Source organism: Hibiscus syriacus, unplaced genomic scaffold, assembly GCF_006381635.1.
Source record: "Hibiscus syriacus cultivar Baekdansim isolate YM2019G1 unplaced genomic scaffold, ASM638163v2 tig00112344_pilon, whole genome shotgun sequence".
In the NCBI taxonomy this organism is placed as follows: domain Eukaryota; kingdom Viridiplantae; phylum Streptophyta; class Magnoliopsida; order Malvales; family Malvaceae; genus Hibiscus; species Hibiscus syriacus.
The window spans coordinates 2127971-2150736 of record NW_024063307.1 but is presented as its reverse complement, the minus strand read 5'-3'; the positions used below and the strand labels follow the sequence as shown (position 1 = coordinate 2150736).

Genomic DNA, 22766 nt, shown 5'->3' with positions numbered 1-22766 from the left:
TCGCCAACATCTCCTTTCTCCGGTGAAGAAAACGAAGCTGAAAACCGCGTTTGATTCGGCTTCCAAATTCGTGTTTTGTCGTTTGATAAATCGGAAATGGCAGCTCGGAGGATTTCTTCATTGCTTTCTAGCTCACTGGCTTCCTCCTCTTCTCTGCTTACTAAAGGTATATTTGTATTTCAATTGATTGCTTCATTGTTCTATCTTTTTCTAAAAACATTTGGAAACTTACCTATGATCTAAACGTAATATGAATGTTAAATATGACTGATCTGATAAGTGATCGTTCTTTTATTACTTCTGAGATTTTGTAAAAAAAAAATAAAAATGGCAATGTGTTCATGTCTGGTTGATCAAAAGATTTTAAGGAGTAAAAAATTTCAAAAAGTAAACTTAAGATTTAGTAGACGTTGAATCACATGTTGGATTTTAGTTTTAATATAGAACACTAATATGTTCTTTTGTATTCTAAAACTATTAAACAAAAGCGATTACCGTAACATTATATTTTCTTTTAATACTACTATTTTATTTAATTATTATTAAAATAATATAATACATTATATACTTGTATATATTTTCTTTTATTTTTTTCTTTTAAAATATATATTGATAATGCATGTAAATCTTGCGTACCAGTGTTTTGAAAACCGGATCGGTCGGTTCAACCGGGAATCACTGCCTAGTCCGGTTCAATCTACACCGGTTGAATCGCTACTAGTGAACCGGCCGAAACCGCTCAAACCGGACAGGCTAAAAACCGGAAAAAACAAAAAAACCACCAATTTTTTTTTTTTTAAATTAAACCAAACGACGTCGTTTGTTAAACGAGCCAAGTCGAACTCGAGTATTGCTGAGCTCGAATCAAACTTGAAAACTTTAAAAGTAATCTCAACTCGACTCAAATTCACGAGCTAAAAATTATCAAGTTCAACTCGAATTCAAAATATAATATTGAAACTTGAACTCGAAAAGGCTTGAACTCAAAAAAAAATTAGAAGCTCGATTGAAGCCTAAAATTCGAGCTTGATTGAAGTAAAAAATAGTTCACTCAATGCTCACCAAAAGGATCTATGATTTTGAATGCCAAATTACCTCTATTATTTATAGAAGTTAGTTGGGATGCTCTTTTATGTTTCTTAGCCATGTGAGATTGTTTTGTTCTCATATTTTTACTCTTTAGACTTTTGGGATGTTCTTCTATGTTTCTTAATCATGTAAGATTGTTTAAAAAAAATTAAACCAAACAATATCATTTTGTTATGATTTTTTTAGCCCCAAATTTATTTTTTTTAATTATAGTTATATAATTATATTTATTATTTAATATGTTTTACCTTAAATATTATGTTGTAGTTGATTTAAATCATTTTGTTTCACTTGATTTTATGGTTTTTAACTTATATATGTTATGACTTGCTTTGAATATGACTTGTGATATAAAAAATTATTTTTTATTAAATATTTTTAATATTTTTATTTATTTTTTTAAATAATTATGATGTCGTCCGATTCTTCCGACCGGTCAGACCGGTTCGACCGGTTGAACCAGTGAACCGGTAGCATGACCGGTACGCTAACCGGTCCGGTTCTGAAAACCATGCTGCGTACCAGTTATTCGAACCTGGGTCCTAAGGAACAACATCTCTTTTACGGGTAAGACCACCCAATAGATTCTAATGGTTGAACTTTTCCTTATAGGGAGGATTTCTGGAGTGGGCAGAGTGGTTTCTACTTACAGCACCTCCTCTTCTGTTGACAACCCGATCACTCCTTCCATCAAAGTGAACTGCACTCAGGTTTTAATTAACGGGAACTTTGTAGATTCGGCATCAGGCTGGCTTTTTGTCTCTTATATTCATTTACTCATTGCATTGTAGTTGATGTACCTGTAAATGTGTCACTAGGCATGTTATGGTAACTATTCTTCAGGTACTTACTAAATCCCTTAATCCATCAGGTAAAACGTTTCCAACATATGATCCCAGGACAGGAGATGTGATTGCTCATATTTCTGAAGGTGATGCCAAAGATATCGATGCAACAGTTTCTGCTGCTCGTAAGGCATTTGATGAAGGGCCTTGGCCAAGGATGACTGCTTATGTAACTTCATAGTTTTTTCTATTTTTATTTCTTCTATCATATTAAATAATCTTCAACCTGTTAAACTGTGTCTATCGTATTCCAGGAAAGAGTAAAGGTATTGTTTCAGTTCGCTGATCTCCTTGACAAGCATACGGAGGAACTTTCGACGCTCGAGACTTGGGATAATGGAAAACCGTATGAACAGTCTGCTAAGATCAAACTACAATGATCTCACGAGTAATTCGGTACTATGCTTGTCAGTCGAGTCACTGAAAACCGTACTCAAACGTTTTTGCTAGTGTTTTGTTAAATATTTTACGCACTGTGTTCTTTGGCTTGTTCAGGTTGGGCAGACAAGGTTCATGGTCTCACTGTTTCGGCTGATGGTCCACACCACGTTCAAACCATAAACGAACCAATTGGTGTAGCTGGTCAAATTATTCCATGGAATTTTCCTTTTCTCATGTTTGCTTGGAAGGTTGGGCCTGCCCTAGCATGTGGCTGCACCATCGTTCTCAAGTCTGCAGAGCAGACACCTTTGTCTGCTCTTTTTGCAGCCAAGCTACTTCAATAGGTAGTTTATAAGAATGTGAAACACAGTTGTTTTTCCCTGTATGCATGGTTTTGTAACTTAATCATTGAAATCCTTTAGTTGTTCTTGATTGATTTTTTTATATATATATTTAAACTTCTTTTAGTCATTCTGGGTGGGAATCGTTTCCACAGGCTAGACTTCCTCCAGGTTCTAAATGTGGTTTCGGGTTTCGGTTCAACTACCGGTGCTGCTCTTTCCAGTCATATGGAAGTGGATAAGGTGCTTCACATTCTTAAAAGATCTAGTCACTTCAATTCAACATTAATTCATTTGTAACCTAATAATTTTTACAGCTTGCTTTCACTGGATCAAGTGATACTGAAAAAATTGTTCTCGCTGTTAGTGTAAATGAATGTATGGCATATAAGCACACGTGCAACTGCTGTGCATGATGATGGTGCAGCTGAGGATTGATACACTGCAGCAGATTACTTGAAGCAGTTAGTTTGTTGAAGTCAGTTACATCATTAGTAACAGCTATAGTACTCACTATAAATTCACTCCTTAAGTCTTGTAAAACTCACTCTTTGAAGATAATAAAAATCTCAGAATGATTTCTCTTTTCTTGTTTCACGTTCTTACTCTCATAGTTTAGACATCATTTGCTAATCTTTACATGGTATCAATCGCCAAAACGGTCCTGCAGTTTCTGTTTTGCTTCTTTTCTTGGAGGTTCTTGAAGGTTCTTGCTTTTCTTTGAAGATGGTGGACTTGCAACAAGCTGGTGTTCAGTCTCCGGTGAATACCACAGTTACTTCATCGTCATATGGTTCTCCAGTCCTGTCCAGTGTGCAACATATACCTAAACAGGATGTCATAAAACTTACCGAGTCAACATACCTTCTTTGGAAGCATCAGGTGACCCTTATAATTGATGGCTATGGATTGTTGGCCTATATCTCTGGTGATAGTCATGCTCCTTCTCAGTTTGTTGCAAATGAGTCTGGGTAGATTGAGGAAAATCCAGTGTATATTGTGCATAGGCAACAAGACAAGTCGCTTGCTTTGTGGTTGTTGACAACGGTTAGCATGGAGGTTTTGCCACATCTCACGGGGCTCACATCCGCTCGTACAATCTGGAATGCAGTTTCAAGGTTGTTTGGAGTTCGTTCTAGTGCCAAGATTTCTTCTCTTAGACATAGTTTGCACTCTCAGAGGAAAGCTGGATTGACTGTGAGTGATTATTTAGCCAAGATCAAGACAGTTTGTGATTTGTTGAATGTTGCTGGTTGTGATGTACCTGAACAAAAACAAGTAAGTGTGATTCTTGCTGGGTTGTCAATGGAATTCGAGTCCATTATTGCTATAGCGTCTCGTGATGTAGTATCCTTGGATAGTCTCACTGAAATGCTTCTGAACTGTGAGGCTAGGCAAAAAGCTTTTTTAAGCGATGGTATTGCTGCAAATATGGCTTTTTAACCAAACGGAAGTCAGCAGAAACAATTTATTCCGTGAGAGGTCAACAAGGAAGTCAGCAGGGAGGCTATCGTGGTCGAGGAAGAGGAAAGTTTAATAATTCGAATCGACCACAGTGCCAGTTGTGTGGAAAGTTGGGCACATTATTCAGCGGTGTTATCGTCGTTTTGATCGAGATTTCACTGGAGTTGCCAATGAAGATCAGTCTGCTGAGCAGTGGAAGAAACCGTCTGAACAGATTGTTCATGTGAATGGACATGCGTATAATCACACGCTGAATTCTCCTGTTTTCTACCACTATCCATCCAGCTCGATGCAGGTTATGCCCTATACTTTGACTCGTCAAGGACTGTCTTACTCCTCGAATCAGGTAATGAATACCTTTTTTGGGGACTGTGTAGCTCATCATACATTAACAGAAGGACAAGATTCGTTTGTTCATATTGCACCTACAACATTTGTATCCACTGTGCCTAGTGTCGCAACCGTCTTTGGGTTGGGTCCCGCAATTGGGCTTCGACTTGAATTAAATGGATTGGAGTCGCCACCGACCACGTTAAAACGAATTTAGGTGGGTCGGACACCATCTTATCTGATCTGCGTTTTTACCAGAAATGTGTCGAGTTCGGGAGTCGGTTACGATCAAGGAAGGATTAGCACCCTTGAACTGCCCTTTCGGTACCAATTAATTTTTCGGTTGTCTTAGTTGCGAAAATTCGAAATTAAAATTTAAAAATTAAATTCAAATTGCTTACCTTTGATCGATTGAAATTATCCCTTAAAAAGTCAAAAATGTTAAATTGTAAAAAAAAAAAAAAAACAAAAAGTATTAATATAATAATAATAATAATGAAATCGATGAAAAAAATAAATATAAAAAAAGTAAAAGTAAAAGAAATAATAAAATAATATATATATGAATAAAGGAAAAAATAGTTAAATGAAATAAAAAAACCTAAAAAATGATTATCTAAATAAAACTAAAAAATAACAACTAATAATAATATCTAACAATTTTAAAAAAGGAATAAAAATGAAAAATGAAATAAAAAAAATAAAAGAGAAAAACGAAATTACCAAATAAATAACCCACTACTTATTAAAATAATCAAACCACTACATATTAAAATAATCAAACCACTACCTATTAAAATAATCAAACCGCTACCTATTAAAATAATATATATATATATAACATAGTATTTAATAATGGAAATAAATAAAATTAAACAAAAAATAAAAAAAATAAAAAAATAAAAATGTAATATATTTAATTAGTGACCAAAATAAAATATGCACAAATATTAGGGCCAAATTCGGATATTAACCAAAATGCATAATATGTAGAAAACATGACTAAAATATAAAAAATGAAACCTAAGTGCTTGAAATAAAATAAAATAAATTTTATTAAATGTCTGAAATAAAACATTGCAAGGAAAGAAGGGCTTAAATTGCCATTTACCCCTAGCAGGAAAACACGCTGGAGATCCTTGACAGAACGACGTCGTTTCATGCGAGTTATATAAGTCCCAAACATGGCTAAAACAAGCCATTTTCTTCATTTTCCTCCATTTATGCGTTGAAAGAGAGAGAGAGAGTCAAGGAGAGAGTTTGAAGAAGCTTCCACCGGAGCTCTCGCGTCTCCAGACTTCGGTGGCAAGCCACCGTGTCGGCCGCCACTGACCGGCGGTGATCGCTTTCCGTCGACAGCGTTTGGGGACGAAATGACCACCGTTCGACGCGTCTCCTCGACCTTAGTAGGGATCTGGGGTCGGTTTCTCGAGATAGGGCTTGAATCGATGCAAATCTAGAGAAATAGGTAAAAGTTTTTCCTCCTCTTTCTCTTTTCTTTTCCTTTTTCTTTTGTTCGTTGCTTTCCGAATGCTCTCTGGCTTTTCCTTTCGTACTCCAAGGATTTTCTCCGTATTTGGCATGTAACTTTCCAATCCCCTCCTTTTCGTGAGATTACATGGTTATTTATAATCTGAAAAAAAAAACCTATTTTTAGCATCCTATTTGAACTAGGATTCTAATGCTTGTGGTTGTCCTTGTTTCATGCGTCGGATGTTACGGGGTTACTGGTGATGAGACTTGCGGCCGTGAAACTCGTTCATGGGAGGTTCCCTGCGGCGCTGGTGATGACTGCTGGAACAAGATGGGCGAGCTAGGGTTCGAAAACCCTAGCTGATCCGGGCTTGGAGGCTGGTTCGGGCCCTGAACCGTTGGGCTACCTCTTTTGTAAACAGGCTTGTTGTGTATTGGGCTTAGCACTTGTTGTAATATAGGACCTGTTACAAAACATGTAAAAACATGTGTTATACATACCATATAATATAATTATAATGAGATAAATCAATATATAAATATATTATAGTAGTATGATCGTAATAATATGAGGGCGAAATTAGGTGTCTACAGCTGCCCCTCTTTGCTCATTATCGTGTAACGAAAATAGAGCAAATATTACAAGACACAAATTTCATCCATATCGAATATCCTCTGTCGTAGAGTTGAAATCCGATATGAAGACTGATTTGTCAATTTGAACTGAAATATGAAATAACTCCATCGTCGTGAGGTCAAGTCGGAACGAAATCCTTTGTCGTGAAGTTGAAATCGAACTCGAAGCTTTGACCAGTAGTTCCTGGATCGTCTTCTGGCTCAAGATACTTCGTCGTGAAGATGAAACTTGACCTGAAGACTTTGGTGATATTGTGTTACAGATGACTCATTCGTCGTGAAGTTGGGTCAATCTGTTTGTGAAGTTGGAATCGTATAGGGCCCCTTCGTCGTGAAGTTGAGCCTAGGTATTGGATATCCTTCGTCGTGAAGTTGAAATCCAATGTAAGTTGCGTTGTTTCGAGGCCAACATCCTTCGTCGTGAAGTTGAAATTGGCTCTGGAACCAGGAAATTGTTTGTTGACAACCAGCCGTCCATTCGTTGTGAAGTTGAACTTGTGTTGTCTCGAGTCCAATATCCTTCGTTGTGAAGTTGAACTTGGCTCTGAAATTGAGAAGTTGGTTATTGACAACCAGCGGTCCCTTCGTCATGAAGTTGAACTTACGTTGTCTGGAGTCCAATATCCTTCGTTGTGAAGTTGAAATTGGCTCTGAAATTGAGAAGTTGTTTGTTGGCAACCAGCGGTCCCTTCGTTGTGAAGTTGAACTTACGTTGTCTGGAGTCCAATATCCTTCGTTGTGAAGTTGAAATTGGCTCTGAAATTGTGAAGTTGGTTATTGACAACCAGCAGTCCCTTCGTCGTGAAGTTGAACTTACGTTGTCTGGAGTCCAATATCATTCGTTGTGAAGTTGAAATTGGCTCTAAAATTGAGAAGTTATTTATTGACAACCAGCAGTCCCTTCGTCGTGAAGTTGAACTTGCGTTGTCTGGAGTCCAATATCCTTCGTTGTGAAGTTGAAATTGGCTCTGAAATTGAGAAGTTGTTTGTTGACAACCAGCGGTCCCTTCGTCGTGAAGTTGAACTTGCGTTGTCTGGAGTCCAATATCCTTCGCTGTGAAGTTGAAATTGGCTATGAAATTGGGAAGTTGTTTATTGACAACCAGCGGTCCCTTCGTCGTGAAGTTGAACTTGCGTTGTCTTGAGTCCAATATCCTTCGTTGTGAAGTTGAAATTGGCTCTGAAATTGAGAAGTTATTTATTGACAACCAGCGGTATCTTCGCCGTGAAGTTGAACTTGCGTTGTCTTGAGTGGTACGATATCCTCCGTCGTGGAGTTGCAATCGCGGGTGGCCCCTTTGTCGTGAAGTTGAGCCTTGACTTGAATATCCTTCGCCGTGAAGTTGAAATCCAAGTATTGTATGTTGCGGGTGGACACGATTCCCTTCGCCGTGAAGTTGAAACCGTTGAGACCTCTTTACTGTGAAGTTTGGCTCCGAGTTAGATATCTTCCGTCGTGAAGTTGAAATCTACTCTCGAGAAAATTGTGTTGTTTCAAGAGAAACTGTCTCAAGTGAGATAAAACTTAGTTCAAAAAGAAACTGTCTCAAGGGAGACAAACTTTGTTTCAAGGGAAACTATCTCAAGAGAGACAAAATTCATTTTAATGGAAATGTTTTTAATGTTTATGTTTCAAGAGAAACTGTCTCCAGGGAGACAAAATTTTGTTTCAAGAAAAACTGTCTCAAGAGAGACAAAACTTAGTTCCAAAAGAAACTGTCTCAAGGGAGACAAAAGAAACCGTCTCAAGGGAGACAAAATGTGTTTTAAGAAAAACAATCTTGAGTGAAATAAATCTTCTTTCGAGTGAAATGAAATGCCTTATTTATGGTGAAAACGGTCTCAAGCGAGACAAATCTTGTTTTAAGAAAAAAAAATCTCAAGTGAGATAAATTAAATGAGATTGTCTCAAGCGAGACAAAATTTATATTGGAAATAAATGTCGATCTTTCAATCTGTCGAGTTGGTTGAAGTGTAGCTTCTTGCTGCCGAGTCAAGCAACCAACATCAATCTTTAAAGGTGCTTTTGAATCGAGTATCCTTCGTCTTGAAGTCGAAACTTGATTCTAAAAGCTGCAAAAAATTATGTATGTGGAAAATGATAAATATGATGCTCTAAAATGTATGCAACATGAATGAATTATGCTTTATCTCTTGGACTAGAGTCTCGTGTTTTGTCTGCCAATCTGGTCCATGGAATCAATCGTGCCCCATTTGCTTCTCAAGCTTGGGCTTTACAGACATTTCATATCTGAGATTGTTCTGTTTGAAAATGTTTTTCTCATTTTTCTTGTTTCAGGAGAGAAAATGATAAAAATGCTGTAAAATATTATTCGCAATTGAATCAAGTTATAAACGTGAGTTCAAAGAATATCAAAGGAATCAATAGCTCTTTTAATGTTTTCAGAGTTACAGCTCTTTGACAAATGTTCAAATAGATGGGTTGGCTTTAGCTTGACCTCATTTCTAAGGTTTTGGAAAAAAATGTCATTTTTTTTTAAATATCTTGACATGCTTTGGCACTTCAATTGGGTGCGGACAAAATGACGCAACTAGCATGATCACTTACTAGACCTTTTATTTCAGTCCTCTGAAATCTTCTATTTGTTCAAGCTTTGTAGGCTCCTCTAACAAAGGCAGTGCAAAAACATCGGTCTAAAAATGAAATTCTTGAGTGCTCATGTGTAGTTGACTATAACAGGTGTTCCTTAACTCCCTTAGTCCATTTTACCGAAAATTTCTTGCTTAGATAAATTTGATTTAATTTGTCGTTATCTGACTAGCTGAATCCATAAAGCCGGGGCGTTTAACCAATTGCTTTAGAGGGACAGCTTAATATTATAATCACAATTATCAAGTTAACTGAAGGGTTCATCTCATCACAGAGTCTTCAGCCTGACAAGAGCAGTGGAGCAAACACCGAATTGCCAAGTGTCCGAGCAATGTCATGGTTTGAACGTAATCTACTCATAAGGCCAGTGCTTTCAAGTTTCCTCTATAACCAATTGCCTTAGCGGAATAGCTCAGTTTTTACGGATTTAATTTCTTAAGATTGTCAAGAAGAACCTGTCATAGTCTAGGTGTTTTTGAAAGTCAAGGAATCTCATCTTTAGAGTTCAATTTTCAAACAACTGACCTAAACTGGATTCACCTACTCGACTCTTTCATTTGTAAAGATCATCATCGTCATTGAACGTCCTAAATAAAAAGCATAGTAATGGTCATATGCAAATGATGCCCCATGTTGTTCGCACCTTATAAAAGGAAAAGGTTACATTGGTTAATTGCAAGAGCATGGTACGGTGTTTGAGTGTATATTCTGGGTAAGGTCAAGGTCATTGTTTTAAAACATGTTACTTTGTCAAAGATCCGTAACTTTGAACCACTCACAGAGTTTCTTAATTCAAATGATATTCAAAGAATTGCAAGTTTGCAAATGTGATTTATTGCTCGCCATCATTAAAGCAACATAAATTTATTTAAAAGTCCTTGCAAAAACTTGAGAAAAGAATGAAAAAACAAATCCAAACAGAATGGCTCAAATGATGAAATGATATGCCTCACTTGGATGCCCCCAAGTTGTTGAAGTCGATCCGATTCTTGTTATGTATTTTCTGTATGATTCTCTTGATGGTGGAGTAATTCTCGATAGTGCACCCTGGGACTCCGCTATGATTTTCGCAATGAGCGTTCTCATCATACTACCTGGGGTACGGGGCTTCATGGGCACCACGTGTGCATCAAACAACTGTTGGTAAAGCTCCTTATATGTCATAGGATCGGAATATTCTCATTTTTGATGAGACATGTGAATGCAATGAAAAAAAGGGAATCATAATGCGAATGTAAAGAAAAGTAACAAAATGCACAATATGTCTGAATGTATGATGCATGAAATGTTCGAGGCATTGATCCGAAAAATGTGCCTATTATTCTGAATAATCCTTATTGGGGACAAAAATGTTACGTCTGAAGAGACAAAAAACTTTTTTGATGGTATAGATCCTGCACAGCCTCTGGAAAGTTGATTCGTCTTCCGCTTTTTCACCGGTTGAATATCCTGTCAAACCATTCCGGTTCCTTTGGCTAAACTTGTGCGGGTGATAAGTTGCTTGCCCCAAAAAAGGTCTTGAATGACTGCATCTCCGGCCTTCACTCTATGCCGAGCTCGTTCCAAACGAAAGTACCATTGGAACCCTCCATCCGAAGTTTGTCGACTTGTTTTTGGAATTCATCAATGATGGTCTCCGGCTTAGCTAGGGTTTCACCATCTTGTTCTCGTAATTTTTGAAAGGACTCTCCAGGTCAGTAACCATTTCCTCGTCTTGCCCCTGCAACCCTTGCCTCTGAGTATTCTTTGATCACGGTTGGACTTCTGAGCTTTTTGTCTCTTTGTATTATAACTCCTTTGTCCATTAACGCAGATTATTTATGTTTAACAAACACATTTTTGGTGGATCAACACCTCGTTTTAAATGATGCGAATGATGAAAACAAAATGAAATAGAACAAAAAATAAAAGGGGTTAGTGAGGTAAATCAAAATAAATAAAAAATAAAAAATCCTACCCCACATGATAATCTACCCGAACATGCTTAATATTCCTACCCGGACGTGATCCATATCCCGCATGCTAATTTCAAATAAATCCTAGCCGCATATTTGTCTAGTTCGCATGCTCTGAACAGAAAATAAAGCAGGAAACAAAGCATCCTAGGGTTTGGAATGAGGTCTTGGGGTGAGCTCTAATTCCCTGCACTCTCCCGATTTAGGTTCTAAAAAGGTACTCGAGTTCTCCTTCCCGGTGCCCCCTTGGGCTTGCCAGACCCTTAGTCCTAAGCCTATTACAAGCTTGTGTGGACTAAGTTAAACTCGAGAGGACACATTCCCTTATGCCCGCACGGTGAATAAATCCACACGAAGACATAAGGTATATGAATCCCGAAGGCTACTTGCTAGGCCCGCACGGTGAATAAATTCACACGAAGGCGTCGCTTTCACCCCCACTTAAATAGGGTTTGGAGCTCGGGTATAGAGCTTGAGATGAAAACTTTGAAAAATCTCAAATCGTTAAAAAATGTTAGTACAACTATTTATTTGAAAAATAATCAAAGGTAAATAATTAGAATCGAATAAATAAATTAAAATTTAAACTTGTAATTTTCGCTAAAAAAATACAACCAGAAATTAATTTCGGCCTGACTCACTTACCTGTCCCCAGCGGAGTCGCCAAGCTATCGCAACCGTCTTTCGGTTGGGTCCCGCAATTGGGCTTCGACTTGAATTAAATGGATTGGAGTCGCCACCGACCACGTTAAAACGAATTTAGGTGGGTCAGACACCATCTTATCTGATCTGCGTTTTTACCAGAAATGTGTCGAGTTCGGGAGTCGGTTACGATCAAGGAAGGATTAGCACCCTTGAACCGCCCTTTCGGTACCAATTAATTTGTCGGTTGTCTTAGTTGCGAAAATTCGAAATTAAAATTTAAAAATTAAATTCAAATTGCTTACCTTTGATCGATTGAAATTATCCCTTAAAAAGTCAAAAATGTTAAATTGTAAAATAAAATTAAAAAAAATAAAACAAAAAGTATTAATATAATAATAATAATAATGAAATCGATGAAAAAAATAAATATAAAAAAAGTAAAAGTAAAAGAAATAATAAAATAATATATATATGAATAAAGGAAAAAATAGTTAAATGAAATAAAAAAACCTAAAAAATGATTATCTAAATAAAACTAAAAAATAACAACTAATAATAATATCTAACAATTTTAAAAAAGGAATAAAAATGAAATAAAAAAAATAAAAGAGAAAAACGAAATTACCAAATAAATAAATAAATAACCCACTACTTATTAAAATAATCAAACCACTACATATTAAAATAATCAAACCACTACCTATTAAAATAATCAAACCGCTACCTATTAAAATAATATATATATATATAACATAGTATTTAATAATGGAAATAAATAAAATTAAACAAAAAATAAAAAAAATAAAAAAAATAAAAATGTAATATATTTAATTAGTGACCAAAATAAAATATGCACAAATATTAGGGCCAAATTCGGATATTAACCAAAATGCATAATATGTAGAAAACATGACTAAAATATAAAAAATGAAACCTAAGTGCTTCAAATAAATTAAATTAAATTTTATTAAATGTCTGAAATAAAACATTGCAAGGAAAGAAGGGCTTAAATTGCCATTTACCCCTAGCAGGAAAACACGTTGGAGATCCTTGACAGAACGACGTCGTTTCATGCGAGTTATATAAGTCCCAAACATGGCTAAAACAAGCCATTTTCTTCATTTTCCTCCATTTATGCGTTGAAAGAGAGAGAGAGAGTCAAGGAGAGAGTTTGAAGAAGCTTCCACCGGAGCTCTCGCGTCTCCAGACTTCGGTGGCAAGCCACCGTGTCGGCCGCCACTGACCGGCGGCGATCGCTTTCCGTCGATAGCGTTTGGGGACGAAATGACCACCGTTCGACGCGTCTCCTCGACCTTAGTAGGGATATGGGGTCGGTTTCTCGAGATAGGGCTTGAATCGATGCAAATCTAGAGAAATAGGTAAAAGTTTTTCCTCCTCTTTCTCTTTTCTTTTCCTTTTTCTTTTGTTCGTTGATTTCCGAATGCTCTCTGGCTTTTCCTTTCGTACTCCAAGGATTTTCTCCGTATTTGGCATGTAACTTTCCAATCCCCTCCTTTTCGTGAGATTACATGGTTATTTATAATCTGAAAAAAAAACCTATTTTTAGCATCCTATTTGAACTAGGATTCTAATGCTTGTGGTTGTCCTTGTTTCATGCGTCGGATGTTACGGGGTTACTGGTGATGAGACGTGCGGCCGTGAAACTCGTTCATGGGAGGTTCCCTGCGGCGCTGGTGATGACTGCTGGAACAAGATGGGCAAGCTAGGGTTCGAAAACCCTAGCTGATCCGGGCTTGGAGGCTGGTTCGGGCCCTGAACCGTTGGGCTACCTCTTTTGTAAACAGGCTTGTTGTGTATTGGGCTTAGCACTTGTTGTAATATAGGACCTGTTACAAAACATTTAAAAACATGTGTTATACATACCATATAATATAATTATAATGAGATAAATCAATATATAAATATATTATAGTAGTATGATCGTAATAATATGAGGGCGAAATTAGGTGTCTACACCTAGTATGGCAGTAGCTCACAGTGTTCCAAAACACTCCAATGCTTTGTGGTATCCAGACACGGGTGCCACTCATCATGTATCAAATGATCTTGTACCGTTCAATTCAGGTATGACATACAAAGATAACAACACTCTTCTAATGGGAAATGGTGAAGGAATTAAAATTGATCATGTTGGTCGAGGCTTTCTGTCTTCTAGTCTCAGACCTATGGTGTTACAAAATATGCTACATGTCCCACACATTAAGAAGAAGTTATTATCAGTATCTCAATTCACTCGTGATAACAATGTATTTATTGAGTTTCACCCTTTTGAATGCTTGGTGAAGGATGCACAAACTCATACCATTCTGTTGAGAGGGAAGCTTACACGTGAAGGTTTATACCAGCTGTTACCGTATGAAGAAAAGAAATCGTGTTGCATGGTGAATAATGTGACCAAGGCTTCAAACAGTCTGGAACTTTGGCATAGGCGCTTAGGATACTCCTGTGAGAAAACTGTCAAAGATGTTGTGAAAATGTGTAATGTTTCTTCTAGTGAAAACAAATTGAACAATGTTTGTTCTGCATGTTTACAAGGCAAGGCTCACAAGCTGTCTTTTGTAATTCGTTGACTGAATACAAAGAAATTTTTCAGCTGGTTGTGTCAGATGTGTGGGGACCTGCTCCTGTAGTTTCGACTGAAGGTTACGTATATTATGTATCATTTATTGATGTGTTCAACAAACATACTTGGGTGTATCTAATTAGAAAGAAATATGAAGTCAACCAATGCTTTCTTAATCTTGTTAAAATAGTCGAGGTTCAATTTGGGAAGAAAATCAAAGCATTGCAGAGTGATGGTGGAGGTGAATATCAGGCTCTGAAGAGTTGGTTTTTTACCAATAGAGTACATCATCGAATCTCTTGTCTTAACACGTCAGAGCAGAATGGGAAGGCTGAATGTAAACATTGCCACATTGTTGAGATGTGACTAGCCATGTTAGCTCAAGCATCACTGCCAATAAAGTTCTGGAGTTATGCCTTTACTATGGCAGTGTATATCATAAACAAACTCCCATATGAGGTTATTTCAGGCAAGACCTCATTTGAGGTTCTCTATCAAAAAGCTCCTGACTACTCGGGAATAAGAGTGTTTGGGTGTGCTTGCTTTCCCTTCTTGAGACCATTTAATCAACATAAATTGGATTTTCGGTCAAGGCAGTGTGTGTTTCTTGGGCCCAACACCTCACATCATGGGTACAAATGTCTAGACAGTGATGGCAGAGTCTTTGTGTCTCGACATGTGAGGTTTGACGAGCAAGTATTTCCTTTTGATAAGAATCAACTTGTGTGCAAGTGCCATAGACAAGAAATTGTCACTACTGGACAACTGCCTATATTCTATAATAAGCGTGGAGCCACACTGCTTGGAAATCATCATAATGCACATGGGGTTGGAGCCACATCGTCTTCTGTACATGGTGATAACCTTGTGACCACACCGCTTGGACCTATACGAGACAATGCTCATGACCATGGGACCACGCCTCTTGGGGCTATGCGAGATATTGCACATGAACATGGGGCTACACCACTTGAATTAATAAACGTTCACCATGATGCGCATGATGATGCGCAAAGTCCAAGTAATAGTGCCCTTGGCGTGGTGCCCACTCATGTTGAGACTTCAACAAATGTATGCGTTTAAGAGTTAAATATTGATGCACATGGCATGGTGCCCACCCATGTTAAAGAATTAAATGTGCACGGTTCACATGGGAACCAAGGTTCGGCAAATACATGGGTCCGAGAAGAAAATGATATTGAAAGTGGTGGTGGCTCACCTGTTGAAGAATTAAATAATCATGCGCATGGTGCAGAGCAAGGTGCGACAAACACAAGGGTCCAAGAAGAAAATAATGCAAATTTAAATATTGAATGTGGTGGTGGCTCACATGGAGTCCAAAGTGCGGGAAACGTTGATAATGTGAGTAATTTTAATGGAAGAATTACACACGCACATGGGATTGATCATTATACGCGAGATTCCAATGCACACGCACATGGGACAATTGCACATGTCGTAGTCCAAGGAATAGATAGTGGTGCGGCAAATAATAATGAAAATGGGATCGACCATTATATGCGTGAATTCAATGCTCATGCATATGGGAGTAGGTGTGATGAAAGTTCACATGGGGTCCAAGAGGGAAATTATGACGGTGAGGCAAATACAAACAATAGGAGTAGTGGAAATGGCAGTTCACACGGGGTCCAAGAAACGAGTGTTGAAGTTGAACCCGGTGTGGAGATTGATGTACCACAAGCAGTCTCCAATGTACATCCCATGATGACTAGGAGTAAGCATGAAATCTAGAAGCCGAAAGTTTACAACATTGCAAGTTCAGATCGAGAACCAACAAGTATAACAGAGGCCCTGATGAGTTCTCATTGGAAAGAAGCTGCACAAGTTGAGTTTGATGCCCTGGTAAGGAATGTCATATGGACTCTAGTTCCTCTTCTTAAAGACAGGAAGGCAGTAAATTGTAAATGGATTTTTTGAATAAAGCGAAATGCTGATGGTTCAATTTCAAGGTATAAAGCACGTTTAGTGGCAAAGGGTTTCCTTCAGAAACTGGGAATTGACTTTGATGAAGTTTTCAGCTCGGTGGTCAAGCCTGCAACGGTCAGGGTAATCATTTCCTTGGCTTTGTCACGAGGATGGAAGCTGAGACAGATCGATATCAACAATGCCTTCTTGAATAGGTTGTTGACTGAAGAGGTGTACATGACTCAACCACCAGGATATGAGCAAGGAAATGGTGAGCTGATATGTAAGCTACACAAGGCGATTTATGGGCTCAAACAAGCACCGAGGGCCTGGTTTAAGCGACTGAAGGCATACCTGGAGTCTGAAGGTTTTTGCCTAGCTAAGTCGGATGCCTCTCTTTATGTTTGAAAGACCTCGGATAGTTTGGTGCACTTACTGGTGTACGTTGATGATATCATCTTAATAGGGGATAAAGAGGTGGTTGTTCAAAGTGTTATAGACAGACTGAATGCTCAGTTTTCGTTGAAAGATCTTGGATCATTGAGTTTTTTCCTAGGAGTGGAAGTCAGTTATGAAGGTTGTGATGTTGTTTTGAGTCAACAAAAGTATATTCAAGATCTTCTACAGAAGCATGGTTTTGGTGAAGTGAAAAGCCTTCCCACCCCTATGGTCTCTAACATCAAGCTGTCATCCAAGGAAGGAACACCACTTGAAGATGATGCACGATATAGAAGCATTGTAGGTTCCCTGTAGTACATTGTGATTACTCGACCTGATGTGGCGTTTGCTGTGAGCTGGGTGTGTCAATTCATGCAAGCCCCACTGGATGTTCATTTTCAAGCAGTCAAGCGAATACTTCGTTATCTACAAGGCACAGTTGACTTTGGACTACGGTTTATACCCTCATTGAGAATGGCTTTGACTGGTTTTACAGATGCAAATTGGGGCTCAGATGTTGATGATAGACGGTCAACCTCGGGGTTCTATATATATTTTTGTGGGAACTTGGTCTTGTGGAGCTCTAGAAAGCAACAGGTTGTTGCACGCTCAACTGCTGAGGCTGAATACAGAAGTGTGGCTTGTGCAGCTACTGAGATGGTGTGGCTTCGATCGTTGTTGGGGGAATCGCATGTAGTTTCACATGGTAAGTCCACATTGTGCTGTGATAATACAAATGCAGTGGCAGTATGTGCTAATACTGTACTTCATTCCAAGTTCAAACATGTTGAGTTAGATTTGTTTTTTGTTCGAGAAATGGTGGCTATGGGACAGCTACAAGTGCATGAAGTTCCTGCAGTTGAGCAGGTTGCTGATGTGCTGACCAAGCCTTTATCAACATATTTGTTTTTCAAACACACACAACGGTTACTGGTGATGCAACTTAAAAGCAGATCAATTTGAGTTCTGGAAAAGTTTTGAAGTTGAAGGTTGCAAGGGGAATGTTAGTGTAAATGAATGTATGGCATATAAGCACACGTGCAACTGCTGTGCATGATGATGGTGCAGTTGAGGATTGATACACTGTAACAGATTAGTTGAAGCAGCTAGTTTGTTGAAGTCAGTTACATCATTAGTAACAACTATAGTACTCACTATAAATTCACTCCTTAAGTCTTGTAAAACTCACCCTTTGAAGATAATAAAAATCTCAGAATGATTTCTCTTTTCTTGTTTCACATTCTTACTCTCATAGTTTAGACATCATTTGCTAATCTTTACACTCGCAACTGCTGCAAAAACCAATCTTAAGCCTGTTACATTGGAGCTTGGAGGAAAGTCGCCTTTCATTGTATGCAAGGATGCTGACGTGGACAAGGCTGTTGAGTTGGCTCACTTTGCTTTGTTCTTTAATCATGTATGTCTAGGAAAAATGCTTTTCTAACACCAAATTTAGTTTCTATATTGGGATTCTGTTTATGGATTGTAGTTATAAACCCTTTGTTTGCAGGGACAATGTTTCTGTACCGGATCCCGGACTTATGTACACGAGAGTGTGTACGATGAGTTTATAGAGAAGGCAAAGGCACGTGCGTTGAACCGTAGCGTTGGTGATCCATTCAAGGCAAGGACCGAACAAGGTCCCCAGGTAAACAGAACAATTTCTTCAATGAAGTAGATCTCATGTCATACTGACACCAATGAAAATGCAATGTTGTCATATTGATACTAATTCATACTGAAATCAGATTGATTCGACACAATTCAAAAATATCCTGAGGTACATAAGATCTGGTGTCGAAAGTGGAGCGATTCTTGTAGCCGGAGGAGAGAGGGCTGGGAACAAGGGCTACTATATTCAGCCCACTGTTTTCGCCAACGTAAAGGTATGCAATTTACAACTTCATCCGGTAACCAGATTGCAAAGAATGCTATTGAATACTATAGGTAACCGATAAAAATTTCCACCTTTTATCAAGAAGATATGTTGATTGCACAGGATGAGATATTTGGTCCAGTTCAATCAATCCTGAAGTTCAAGTAAGCAATCAACCTTGCCTTTGGCTCTACGATTAGGCTATAGTAATCTCTATCAATGTTCCCTTAATCACAAGGACATGGATGAACTTATTCGGAGGGCAAATTACACGAGATACGGACTGGCAGCCGGTGTCTTTACCAACGACTTAGAAACAACAAACACCTTGACTCGGGCACTGAGATTCGACACTGTTTGGATAAACTGCTATGATGTGTTTGATGCAACCATTCCATTTGGCGGGTACAAGATGAGTGGACATGGGAGAGAAAAGGGTGTTCACTGTCTGAGCAATTACTTGCAAGTCAAGGCAGTTGTGACTAAATTGAAGAACCCAGCTTGGATGTAGAGATCCCTTTCACCAACTTTTTATCTTTATTTGCTTACTTTATTGGATGAAGGAGGAAATTACAGGAATAATTTAGTTTATGTAGTGATTTTATCATAGAACATATGTTTATGGCAATTTTAAACAACTTGTGCCATGTTCGGTACATAAATAATAAGTGATATAAGAAAAAATAATTATTACATTAATTTAAAAATAATTATTGATGAAAAGAATGAGATTATTGTGGAGTTTGACATTTCTCCCACTTTTATTTGGACGAAGAGTCGTAGATAATAATTAGATGAAGGAAGTAGAGAGTTGTTCTCAGGAAGATGAACAATGAGGGAGACTCGTTCTCATATAAGGAAAAAAGATTATTCTTTGAACCTTATATGGTGATTTTTAGTATTAATGTCAAACATAAAGTGATGGTGACTATTTATAATTATAGGAAGAGTAATTGGAGTCCAACATGTTAGATTTTGTTATAATTTTTTGGTACCATTGTCATGTTATGAACGAGGGCGACCTAAGGGGGAGCACTCTTAGCAACCACTCAGGGTCTCCAATTTTTTATATTTATAATTAGGACCCCTAATTTTTATAATTTCATAAAAATATTTAGTTTTTGACCCTCTTTTTACATTTCTCTTATTTATTCATTCAATTTTGAATTAAATTTAATCATGTTTTTATCCTTTTTTTTTTCCAAATCTTACTCTTCAATTTATCAAATATTCTTTAATTTTTTTATCTTCTACAATCTCAATCAAACAATAAAATAATATACTATTTTATTTATTTATTTATTATTCAAAATCAAGCTATGTATCACATATGCATTCAATTTTTTTTTTATATTTATTCTCTTTTAGTTGTATTTAAGTGTTTTTTAATAAAATAATAAAGATAATATATTCTCACAAAATTTAATTATTTTTTTATGATTTATTAATCTAAGTAATGAAATATATTTTCATTTTATAAAGACACATATTTGAGTCTGAAAATGTCTGAGGCGGTTCTGTTGTGAACTTATGATGCTCATGCTTTGCCTTTTTAGCTTCATACTGAAAAGTGAAAACCCAATGTGATATGCATTGACCGTCGCACCAGTATTTACAGATGAGAAGCATGCTAATACATAAACGTTGTCAAACAATACAACAAATGGTGGTGGTTTCCGGGGGCGGGGCGGAACCTACTTCAAGATTTGCAGGGAGAAAGCGGCTTCCCGCATAAACCTCTGTTTCCTGTGAAACAGCTCTGAGGAAAGTCACTAAGTGGTTTTCCAGCAGGGATTTCCCCGACCAAAAGATTGTCCGACAAGTCCAAATACTTGAGGTTTTTGAGGTTCAAAAACTCCACCGGTATTTTACCGGTAAAACTGTTTCTCTGTAGCTTCAACGTCTCCAAATGGCTTAGATTTGCTAAGCCCTCCACCAAACCGGAACCCAACTTGTTGTGGCTCAAATCCAAGCATTTCAATGCCTTCAATTTCGCCACTGAAGTTGGCAATCGACCCTTTTGTAAATTATGTGATAAATTAAGATATTCAAGTCTTTCCAATGTCCCCACGCCAATGTGCTCGATTGCACTCGTGAAGCTGTTATCGGATACGTCAATGTAGGTCAGTGAACCACCAGGGAAACTGGTTCCCATCTTAAAAACATGTTCCAATGAGCCTGTTAGATTGTTTGAGTGAAGGTCTAACACCCCTAAGGCCTCGAGATTGGCAACTGAAGCCGGAATACTTGAACTGAGACGGTTCCTTGAAAGATTCAATGAATAGAGTTGAGTGAGGCTTCCCATCCATGTCGGTATCCCATCGGTGAGATCATTAGACGATAAGTCCAGTTCCTGTACCGGACTTGGTGTCAATCTCAATGAGTCCGGTATTCGGCCTTTGATTCCGCTTCCTGCTAAGAAGATTCTCGAAAGAGACGGTAACTCCGATATCCACATTGGAATGGAGCTTAGATTCAAGTTGTTGAAAGAAAGGTCCAGTGTCTGCAAATTCTGGAGAGCAGACATTTCATCAGGCAATGGTCCTTGAATCGAGTTACGAGAAAGGCTCAAAAGTAAGAGACGAGAAAGTAGGCCGATTGACTTCGGTATGACACCGGACAACTCGTTGCCGCCGAGATACAACTCTGTCAAAGCTTTTAGACTACCCAAACTAGAAGGAATTGCTCCTTCGAGCTTGTTGTTTTCAAGAGAAACCCTCTTGAGGGAAACCAGAAATCCAATGTTGGGCGGTATTTTCCCACTTATTTGATTGTTTTGTAGCCTTAAAAATCCAAGCATTGGCATTTGACCATAATTTGATGGAAATGGTATCTCTCCCTCTAGATGATTACAATCCAAATACATGACTGAAATGGATGTTAAATTGTTAATGGAAACTGGGATTTTCCCAGTCAAGAAATTTTCAGAAAGATCAAGCTCTTTCAAGAGCTGCAATTCACCAATATTTTCTGGTATATTACCAGTGAGGGAATTGCTATAAAGGTCGAAATGCATGAGATTTGTCAAGTTGGAGAATGAACCAGGGATACTACCAGTGAATCCATTTGAATGAAGAAGCAAAGCATTAAGATTTTTAAGACAACCAATGCCAGGAGGAAGATATCCAGATAATCTATTCTCGTGCAGGTGAAGTTCTTCGAGTTTCAAGAGCTTACCGATGCTGTCTGGCACCGGTCCTCTCAGCTTGTTCCCATAGAGATAGAGCTGTTTGAGGTTCTTGAGACGACCGATCGATGCTGGAATTCTCCCGGTAAGGCCTACGAGTCCTCCGAGATCGAGAACTTCAAGAGATGTAAGGAGTGTGATTGATGAGGACAACCAACCTTCCATCTGAGACTGAAACACGGAATCGGTCGTGGAAATGAATCCCGGGAGATGAACTCCGGTGACTCGACCGGTTAGATTGTTGCAGGCAACGCCCTGCCACCTACAACAACTACGACCGGCCCATTTCACTAGCCTACCCGAAGTGTCCGTATGGATTCCGCCCCTGAAACTGGCTAGTCCTTTAAGGTCACCAAGGTCGCATCCTCGGACAATGCTTGTTGCTGCCATCATAGTCAGTGCTAGAAGCAGCCATAACATATGGCAGCCCATCTTCGTTTCCAAATCTACGCTAGAATTTGCTCACACTATTATCAGTGGGAGTGAAAGAAGAAAGTGAGCTTGAAATTAAGAAACAAGAGCTGGTCCAGGACATTTTATCTTTTGTCCTTACTTTATGCTAAAAAAAAGCATGTGTTTAGATCATGATGTCCTTTGATTTTAGTTAAAGTGAGTTACTTTAGCAGACAGATTCGATATATAAATTATTGCAATAAAATAACAAAATGCATTTCCATTGGTCCATGTTCTTCAAAGCCGATAATGTTACAGATTGGCACACAGCACAACAGCGAGAAGAATACACAGATAGGGACGACCAACAGGACAATGTAATATGTTTTTGTAGTATCTACACTCAAACTTGGAGTTTGTGAAGCATGTTCTATAATTGAGACCTTGCAACGACAAAAATATTTTTTTTCTATAAAAATAAATTTGTTTACTTTTAAATTTAATATTTGATATCTACACAATTCATTCTCTTTTCATTCATATTAAATAAATAAGAATACCGTTATATACATTCTATTCAAACCATGATGTA

General features: G+C 37.9%; 1 protein-coding gene and 1 pseudogene across 1 annotated transcript; one reads left to right on the top strand and one right to left on the bottom strand.

Moving 5' to 3' along the window:
* The first annotated feature begins 95 nt into the window (after positions 1-95).
* LOC120178139 lies at positions 96-19105 on the top strand (annotated as a pseudogene).
* A 1069-nt stretch (positions 19106-20174) lies between these two features.
* Positions 20175-22287, bottom strand: LOC120178180 (LRR receptor-like serine/threonine-protein kinase FLS2). Its single transcript, XM_039184115.1, has one exon. The coding sequence runs from the start codon at positions 22211-22213 to the stop codon at positions 20294-20296; it is 1920 nt and encodes a 639-aa protein (XP_039040046.1). The 5' UTR covers positions 22214-22287; the 3' UTR covers positions 20175-20293.
* Between the last annotated feature and the right edge of the window lie 479 nt (positions 22288-22766).

What these genes read in the sequence shown, in the direction of transcription:
- LOC120178180 (XM_039184115.1), bottom strand. Translation starts at nt 22,213, where the DNA reads ATGGGCTGCCATATGTTATGGCTGCTTCTAGCACTGACTATGATGGCA.